Source organism: Haplochromis burtoni, unplaced genomic scaffold, assembly GCF_018398535.1.
Source record: "Haplochromis burtoni strain Fernald_Lab_line unplaced genomic scaffold, NCSU_Asbu1 Contig_133, whole genome shotgun sequence".
Lineage (NCBI taxonomy): Eukaryota > Metazoa > Chordata > Actinopteri > Cichliformes > Cichlidae > Haplochromis > Haplochromis burtoni.
In genome coordinates this window covers 377,010-387,074 of record NW_024582494.1, presented here as the reverse complement: position 1 = coordinate 387,074, position 10,065 = coordinate 377,010, and the positions used below count along the sequence as shown (strand labels likewise).

The following is a 10,065-nucleotide window of genomic DNA, read 5'->3' as shown; positions in this document are numbered from 1 at the left end:
TGTGTGTGTGTGTGTGTGTGTGTGTGTGTGTGTGTGTGTGGACACTTTCTATGTGTCTGTTTGGTTGATATTTATACTTTATTGGAATATGTTTCAATTGCCTTTAAGCAGCCGGAAGGAAAGTTCGTCCTTATGTGTGGATGAATTTATGTTTGGATTGCATCAGTAGATGGCGCTAAAACCACAGAGCTCACTCACCTGCAGCTGAAGAGAATATCTTCCTGAGAACAAGGACATTTCTGTCCTCTGTAATGGAAATTTGTTTTTGGTCTATATCCAAGTCCTGATGCACTTAGCAGACGACATCCTGGGCTTACCACTGACATCTGGTGTGTTTGGGTGGTAAACAGGAAGAAAATCACACAAAAGTTAAATTCTTTGTTCCCGGATCCTCAGGAGGAAATATTGAGGAGCTCCATCTCTCCTGTCTGATCAGATGATGTTCTCAGTTCCACAGTTTAGTTTTCACTTCATATAGACAGATGTTTGTCTTTCTGACATTCAGTCCAATGAATTTAAATAACCAGCTGTAGACATGCCAGTAAGTGTTGAGGAGCACCAGTCATATAAGCTGCCATACACTGGTTGTGCATATGTGTGATATGTACATGACACAGCTGGAAAAACAAATGTTGGTGTGAGCATGTAAACATCAGTGATCTTCATCAGAGCACACCCTGAAACCTTTTATCACACCATTAGCATCCACATGCTACCCTAATGACCCCTCTGCACAGAAACAGACACAGCACACCTGGGCAGTGACCTGTAGGAGCAGCTTGAGGTTTCTGAATATCTGAAAGGGTTTGCTGGGTTTCAACGACTCATTAAGAAACTGAAAATTCACTTTTTAAAGATCCACGTTACCCACTATTAAATACTTGTTTGAAAACAAATAATTACAATAAAACTACTGAAGCTAAGTGAAACTGTATATAGCAGATGTACATGAAGGTCCTTCACCACTGCAGCTTCTGCTTATATGTCTGACCTACACACACGCATGCATATATGTCCCTTATTTAAGAATCTCTGGGTTCCTACAAATGAAGAATCTCGATACATAATTACTAAAGTGTTCCTGGATCAGAGAACGCGTTCACGTAATGATTCATCAGTTAGATCAGATGTAATTATCTACAGATGACTCACTGAAAGAGGTTGGTAGCCTCGTTAATCACAAACAGGGACACGCAGCTCTGCAGGATTCGTGAGTGTTTATTTACGGTGCCCAGCTCACAGCTCCGCCCTGCTCTCCACCCTCCTCTGGGCCCCAGCAGCTACTCAAATAGGAAAGGAATGATGGAGGGTCATCTGTGGGGGCCACACCCAAACCCGCTGCTCCACCCCTCCCCTGCAGCTGCGCCACAAACCACACCTCGCCACAGTGCAGTTGTGAAACAGGAATGCTACACAATGCAAATCCAACAAGGTGGCACCTCCAAAGTGGCCACAGAATTAGTCATATGATCCGTCAGCTCTGCTAGTGTTGAACAAGGGGCAGTTAAGGATTACTTATTGGTGTTCCTGTAGAGAAATTTGGGTGGAGGACATTTATTTATTTATTTATTGGAGCAACGACAAGTAACAGCAAGCTGTCCAGTGCTGGATCCTCTATAGAATAAAACTATTTATCTGATTCAAATTGTTGTTCTCAGCAGTCGAGTTAGACATGAACAAACGAGCACAGTAACATCAACTATCCATTAACTGCTTTGTTTTATCCCATTTTGCTTTGTCACAGTCAGCATCGCAGCGGCACACAGTCGCTCCCAGACACGGCCTGCATCCACTCACGTCCACATCCGCTCTTTGTTATGTTTCGAGTGAAGAGTGAGCGAATTTCTCCCCACTGTGACTCAGAAACTCGGAAGCAAACGAACTCTCACCTGTGTTAATCTTCTCACTCTTGCTAATCATTTAATCGAACGAGGCATTCGCGTATTCCTCACACTCGGGACGCAGCCCAGTCTCATGACATGAACATGAACCAAACAGCTTCTGTTTTTGTGTATTTGCCTCCTGAAAATGCAGCTTATAGTCAAATCTCATCAGTTATCACTTACTTCCTAAACAATGGCAGTGCTTATCTTAAACCCACTAAATGCTGACTGAATGCAGCAAGTAGGTTTCTCTGAGAGCGACCTTGGCAACTCTTATATGGTCCTAATGGTCTGGAGTAATGGGCTTAATGACAGTATCTGTGAAAGGAAGGAAAGTATGACATCATTACTCGTACACGGCGGCGCTTAAGATAAGTACTGCCTGGTTACAGTAAACAAGTCTTATGAATGTTTATGCAGTTTTGTGCTGACATTATGGCGTCACATCTGACTGACAGCAGCTGATATCCACAGTGAACGATCCTTTGGTGCTGTGGGAACGGGACCGCTGGTCAGGTCTGAGCTCGCTTCTCCAGCCACATCACCTCGCCCCAGTAACATAGCTTCACATTAGGATGATGTTTAAAAATGTATTTCAATGATCTGAGCCTTATCAGTTAATAATAATAAGAAGAAGAATCTTGGTTGGTGGTTATTATCTATCAAATCGATGATGTCCTTTTGTCTTTGTGAGTTTCTATAGATGATTTAACTGCATTAATGTTTCATATGTGTAGATGTTTTGTTGCACGTGTTTCTGTCTTTCAGTTCTGCTCACTTGCTTCTGATTTGTTGATTTCATGTAACCTGTCAGGTACTCTGCAGAAACTTAGCCTGTGCGGCTAATTAAAAACAGGAAAACACAGATTATAAAAAACAACATTATTTTATTTTTCTTCTCAAAATATACAAAATGTTATCTGATCAGGGGAAGCATCACAGATACAAATAAACACAAAACACACACAAACAAATCCGTATATCGGAAAAGTATCGGAAATGACGCTGTCTCCACTTTACATGCGGCCACACTTCAAACTATTAAAAACTGTTTGTCTTCAGTGCTACTATGAAGAAACTCCACCTGACATGCTCACTTGTATATTTATCGATTTGTGGACTTTTTCAGACTTTAAACTTTGAACCCTGACATCTTTGCAGCAGGAGAAACCAGAGCTGTGGTGGCATTTAAACCCAGGACAAAGGAGATTCAAAGGAGTTTCTTCTGAGCGATCCTCACTCCGATCTCAAAGACCTCTCAGTGAATGAACGTATTCTTTAAATAATCCACAAAGGGAAACCGGCTCCTTCTTCAGGTTCTTAGGGCCTTTTCAACTAGACGTAGTTGGACTTGGAGTGATTGGTAGAAAGAAAGTGGCTGGAGCTCATGGACACTGGAGGGTTTGTCCTCCAGCATCTCCGACAGCTCAGGAAAGCACCACCGGCCGCAGTGAGGAGTCCACCAACCCAGCTCACAAACACGGCATTACCAAACTCAGGTCTGCCAAAAAGAGCAGAGCAACATTAATGTAGCACACTGCGTGTTTATTTACAATGTGTATGCATACGTGTGTGTGTGTGTATGTGTGTGTGTGTGTGTGTGTCTTGATGGCAGTACCTAAACAGCTTGTGTCCACTGTAAGAAAGAACCATGTTGACAAACCAGGAGGTGATGATGATGGTCAACACGCCTAATGAAAGAAAACATCTTTGATCATTGAAGCACTCATGGATCCTGACCCACCTGTTCACTACAATAACAGCCGCTCTCAGCTGCTAACTTCATTATGACTTCTGTCTTCAGTCTGAGCACAGGCTTTGGGACACACCTGAAAGAATGAACGTGATTCCTCCGATCATCGCTATCATGGATTTGCTCTTTGGCACACCATCCATGAAGTGGGTGCACTTCATCCCCACTGTGGAGATGAGTACAGCCAGAGCAGAGAGAAGGAGGCTGACCGGCAGCACTGCCCTGGTAACCTGAATCTCAGCTGCGGCGAACAGAAGCACAAATATCGGTAAGAAATCGTAGCTTTATTACACCGGTGAGATTAAGAGATTTGGTTTGTTCTCTGATGGCTCGGTGGCTAAAATCCAAAGAAGTAACTGTAACTACATTTACTTTACCCAAAAAGCAGCGTCTTGCTTTGAGATGATTGTAGGTGCGATGCAAACTTACTCGGCATTTTCAGGATGGACTGATAAATTTCACAGGTCATTCTGTCTTGAACACCAGCGCAGGACATCCATAAGCCCTCATAGGAGCGGTGCTTGCCCTGGACCAGCTTCTTCCAGTCCACCATAACAGTGGCGGCAACAGTGGCAGCGACTCCGACCAGAGAGAGAAAAAAGCCGAGGAGCTGCAGTCCGGACGCGGCCATGTTATCCAGCAGATTAATAAGTCCTGAGACTTGTTGTGAGACGGAGAACAGTGATGAGCAGCCGCTGAAGTCAGTAGTTGCTGATTTAAAGGAGTCCCTCCCTCGTAGTTGCTCAGATCTTTGTGCGAGCGCGCTGCTGCCTCCTGTTTTTAAAGTGTAAGGGTGAGGCCCCCTTTTTCCTTCCGCAGCCTTTGATGGGAAGAACTTTTTCCTGGAAGTGGTATCGGGCTAATTAAGTGATGAGTGGATCACACCGACTATTCTAAAGAAGAGTCGCTTCAACATCACGTGGCCTTTGCAGTTCTTTGCTTAGGCTCCTATCAAAATAAGCCAAATGGGAAATCAGTTCACGATTTCTTTATTATCTTCTTTCAAATAATTCAGAAAGTCCCTTTTTAATAGTTCAGTTGTTTCTTTTTCAAACAAACAATAAAAACGGTCTTTGGAAGACACCTCCTGATGTCTGTCTTAACTTTTGAGCCTACAAATCTGCAGAAATGTAATATTAGCCTACATGATCCCCTAATTTGTTGTGATGATGATCACCTAATGTGTACCCTGCATGTGCCACTACTCTGGACATCAGGGCACTGACTCTCTGATCCAGTTTACTCTACGCAGACACAGTTAGCGCCGTATGATCAGCCCTGAGCCGAACAGTCTGCAGGTCAGGTTGCTGGACGCAGTTTCTGAGCTGTCACGGATGAATTGGCCGATTAGTCATGTTGACAGGAAAAGCTTTGGCTAATTCTCATTGCAGCCGCTCAGAGAGTCACAATAGTGTTGTTTCTCTTTTTGGGTTTGTAACATGTATTTGCATTGAAAGCCTGCTAGCCTGTAATCACTGGACTTTTCCATGTTTTGTAAGGATGGGACTTTCAGATGCTGCTGATCTGTGTTGAGACTTGTGATTTGTCCTCTACTTGTTTTTTTAAGGGCACACCTCACCAAGCTGACATTTTGGCCGGTGTTCCCCTAAAAGCTCTTTGGGGATGTCAAACTGTTTCCTTTGACATTTTTTTTATAGATTTAACTAAAAACAGACAAATGATTTGTTTTCTTTAAAGAGACGATACTAACTTAGAGGCACAATTGAAAATTGCTTGTTTGCTAAGTCGGGAGAAACTTTGCTCCAGATCACTTTAAGAAATTGCAAGAATGCGTCTTTGGCAGCCAAATATACAGGAATGAAGGATGTCTCAAGGTCTTTGCACAGCGCTGTTCTTGAGTCCCAAACATCCGTTAAAGAAGGTCTTTGAAGCAAACGCTGACTGTCAGCATCCTCATTGTGACTCTTTTCCTTTGTGATGCACAGCAGCAGGCTCGTGCTTACGTGAACAAACTCTTTATTTTTCCTTTGACAGTTACTAAGTTATTCGAGCATATTTGGTTCACAGGATACGTGTTTGTAAACACATCGCCTGCTAGATTGGCTCAGGCTCCGCCCTTTCCTGAAATATGGCTTCATCAAAACATTTTGCTGCAATTCAAGTCCCAGATTTCATCTGACTTTGCCTTAATTACATCACGTCTGTCCTTCCTTTAGCACTTGGGTTATTTATTAATTAACTTATTTAAAGTCTGCTTAGGTCATTGTTTATTTACAAGGAAATAAAGGTCACTGGGGGTCGTGTTATGAGCCTGCAGGGAGCAGATGGTTGGTGACAATATCAGGAAACCTGTTTTTTTGTACCCGTCAAGTATCTGAATTGGCTTCAGTTTCACTTCAGAAGCCTGAAGTGAAACTGTCTGATGAGAAGCCGGCTTCCTTCTATTCTCACAGCAAGTTGAAAGCGTATGCCAGCCTGAAGAATAATATGTCATCTTTCATCTAAGCACACGTTATTCCCACTATAATAATACTGTGTTTGTCAGCCTTACTCCATACGAGCAAGGTTTAATAAGGAATGCAGTCTAAAGCTGATGGTTTGTAACTGCAGTTAAATATGTGCCATTCAGCAACAGTTGCAGGTTCCAGTGTTGTGCTGTGTGTGCAACAAGTGTCCCTAAAAGTAAGAAACGTATAGGTCCATGCTTAGTTGTCAGAAAAGCTCTGACTGTTTGTCGCACTGTCAGAAGACCTTCAGGAGTGTCCTGTGGTGCCTGTGCAGTTGGCAGCAGACCCTTTGAGTCCAGCTGGTTAAAGTTTAAAACATCCTGACATCAATGCGAAATCCCTGCATGGTCACAGGACTTTGAATAGATTCACTGAGTCTGAAAATAAGTGTTTGTGGCCAGATCTCAATGCTCAAATGTAGCAGCTTCTGTGTTTCAGAGGTCTAATATGCATCTGTCACACTGGAAATTAAAGGCCAGCACTGAGAGTGTACTGAATGAGAAAAAGAGATTTATGAACTTATAAAGTCACAAGATAAACAATTTTGGGGATTTAGGTTTTATTGATCCAGCGAACACAAAGAAATCCTGGCTATGTCAGAGCCATGCCCCCATCCTCTGGTTTGTCTGGATCCTCCTCCATCATTTGTACAGTTTAAATATTTGCCCAATTCTAACTAAGGTGGTGTAAAATGTCTTGAAAAAGTTCAAACAGGAGCATCAAAGGCTGGAAAAGTAAGCAGCACTAAAAACAGGCAATTAGGGGAACATTTGAATCCCAAAGAGCTTTGGGCTTCTGTAATGTTGTTTGGACCCTTCCTGAGAAGTTTGTGCTGGGATGTGACTCACTGTCCTCCGCTGTTGCCATGGGAACAGTGGTCTGTGACTTTGTTTGGGTATCATAACCTTTTTCCACGTGATTGTCAGTAACTAATGTTTCTCTGCAGAACGTTGCAGATCATCGTTTATTTTTGTGTTTGTGAAAATAGAGTAAACATCTGTTTCAATCAGCGCACCAGATCCAGCGGCTGGATTCAGACATCTGGACCCTGCAATCGCTCATCTTTACTCCACTCAGTTTTCCAGCTTTCGTACCAGCACAGACTTTCAAGACTAACATGCTGCCTTCAGCCTCTGTTGGTTATGTAAATGTCTGCCGACACCCACACAGATGGGGCCCTAACTATTTGGAGAATTGTATTTTTTTTTTTTTTTTTTTTTTAAATTGACTCCTGCATCCGACTGGTTAACAAGCCTGGTTTAGCTGATTCAAAACAGGCTCTGTGAGGACAGTGCAGGGTTGCAGAAAGCAGGACTATACAACTATCAAAACTACAAAGAAACTAATTCAAAACTAACTTCTTCAGTCTCAGCTGACTGCAGGTTTCCCAACCCTTTAAACAGTGCATTTGCATAACGACTGAAATGACAGACTGCTTATTAATGATCAAGAAACTGACCTCAGGAAACAATGAGGGGATGCTAATAAGTGAGAGGCTACGTTTTATGCTCAGATGAGACAAAGACCGAGTTATTTGGCTCCAGGCTTAAAAAGTATGTTTGGAGGAGTAAAAGCGAGGCTTTCAAGCCTGAGAACACCGTACAAACTGTGGTGCAGCCCCAGAGCAGCATCGTGCTCTGGGGCTGTTTTGCTGCCAGTAACGCTGGTGTTGCACAACGTGGATGATGGAGGAGGACCAACTCCAAATTCAGCTTCACCTCTAATCAACAGCTAGACGGCAGAAACTTGGGGACAACTGGGTGTCCCAATAGGACAATGGTCCCAAACACACATCCAAACTAGTGTTATGTTCTTGGAGTGAACGCAACAAGAAAAGTGACCTCCTACTCACACACACACACACACACCACCCAAGAGCAAAAACAGACTACCTTCCAAAGTGCTATGCAGCCATTTACTTTGGCAGCGAGCAAACAAAAAGAATAACAAACAAAAGATCCCTGAAGGGCCCGAAGCTTCCCTGTGAAAACAACAACCAAAAGACAACTTTACCCAAACAGGAGAAAACTGACCCGTACCAGGCTGCTGCAATATAGACACAATATTCCAGAGTTAGAAAATCAGCACTGCTCAGTGTTAATCTTCAAAACTGACTAGGTTACTTTTAAACATATAACACTGTCAAAAGTGTTAATTTAACACTCAACAGTGTTGTATTTAACACTCAGAGGTGTGGACCCATATAGACACTGTTAATTTAACACTGGAGATTTTGCTGTGTACCAGGCTGCTGCAATATAGACACAGTGACAGAGGTACACAAACGCTACTTTACAAATCTATTTACAACAGCAATGTCTCACACACACACACACACACACACACACACACACACACACACACACACACACACACACACACACCAATTTGATAAAAGGCTTTAGGCAAAGACCGTCTACGTAACAACAATCAGCCGCACAAGTGGTTTATTGGATGAAGGCTCAGAGCATGGCTGTCATCTGGCGGTTAAATACTGCGTGATCAGCCAATTATCCAATCGCAGAGCAGGAATAATTCCACTCAGCCGGCACTGGACTCCAGTAAGACACATCCAGGTGTCCACACCTGAGAGAGGAGAGAAAAAGCCCACAGCCATCCTCTGGTGGGAGGAGTCACACACATGGCCTACGTGATCTTGGGTCATAACACCAGTTTTTGGATAAAGCGGGCAAACTTAAGCTTCTAGAATGAAATCTAAACATGGTCTTTTCTCACTCTTACAGACGAGCTTTTCAACTTGAACAGTGATAAACAGTAACCTTTACAAAAGGTCGAGCTTACATAAAAGGCAAATAAAAATTCACTGTCACTGAGGGAAAAAAGCTCAATTTTATCACACAGCCACATTCCCTGGAATTACTTCCCAAACAAAGAAAGCAGCACTTATTTTGATTGTTATCGAATTCCAGCAGGCTGTGATTGTTTCCTCTAACAAGTAAAAGTGTTTGTTTGGATGGGAAAAGTCTCAGAAGCAGAAATGCTGTGTTTCACCGGCACACTTTAGGCTGTTTTTCTTGGGATAACAAAATCCTCTGAGATCAGTTCATAGTTTTCTGTTAATGACCTCATTTCCAGCACCTTGTTGTTGAGCAGTGTTGGGGCATTAGTGCTCTGTGTAACATGACAGTAAGTTTTTTAAGCTGCTATATCTTTTTTTAATTCAAATATATATCTATACTTCTTTTAAGCACCATTGTGTCTTTAATGCGATTCTTTATAATCTGATTTGCCGTTTGTGCCCGAGCTGGCCAAACCAGTTTTCACTCTTGAGTTTTCTATTCTGTATCAAGCAGACGGTGAGATGTGTGAGCCCAAAACGTGAAAAGCTGACAGGAGCATGCTTCAAAGTAAACTGGTGCAGTGAACAGAAAAGTCCCTGAACCCTGAGTGGACTAAACTGCCAGATTAAAGAGTTCAGTCGGTAATTAGCGCAGCTGATCAGAAATACTGCAGGCTTCGCTTCCCGTGAAAATGCAAAGCACCTGCCAAATATCAGTAAACATAGGTTATAACTTTTGATTTAATGGAAAGATTCAAGGATTTCCTTGCAAATATTGAATAATGCAGGCCTTTATCACACAAAGGGAGGAAGCGGGCATCTGGGAGGAGCTACGCTGTAAACTCGTTTCTGAGAAAAGCAGTGAGCCACCAACAACATGACAGCCAAATGTTTTCAAAGTGAGCTGCTGGGAGAAAGTTGAACTCGTTCCCTGATTCATTAAGAATGTGAAGTAGCAGTGCACTACAGGGGAATTCTTAAAGAAGCCAACACCTGTTCCAAGAAGATGGGTGACTAAACCAGCCTTTTTTCCACAGCCACAGTCAGCCACATGAAGATCAGTGCCACGCTCAAAATCAGGCCACAGTATGTGAGTGAGACGCCATCTAGTGGCATCACTGAGCAAGACAAGGTGCAGGAGGCACCGAGAACACAGTGAGA

At 42.9% G+C, this 10,065-nt stretch overlaps 1 protein-coding gene across 1 annotated transcript in view; it reads right to left on the bottom strand.

Moving 5' to 3' along the window:
• Nucleotides 1-1,911: 1,911 nt before the first annotated feature.
• LOC102293780 (claudin-7) overlaps nt 1,912-10,065 on the bottom strand; it is a 10,188-nt gene continuing 2,034 nt past the window's right edge. The window contains exons 2-5 of the mRNA XM_005930989.3: nt 4,066-4,584; nt 3,713-3,877; nt 3,502-3,574; nt 1,912-3,384 (exon numbers count right to left, since the gene is read on the bottom strand). Of these exons, the coding sequence (XP_005931051.1) occupies nt 3,219-3,384; nt 3,502-3,574; nt 3,713-3,877; nt 4,066-4,267 (606 nt within the window). The 5' untranslated portion in view covers nt 4,268-4,584 and the 3' untranslated portion in view covers nt 1,912-3,218. The remainder of the gene's footprint in view (nt 3,385-3,501; nt 3,575-3,712; nt 3,878-4,065; nt 4,585-10,065) is intronic.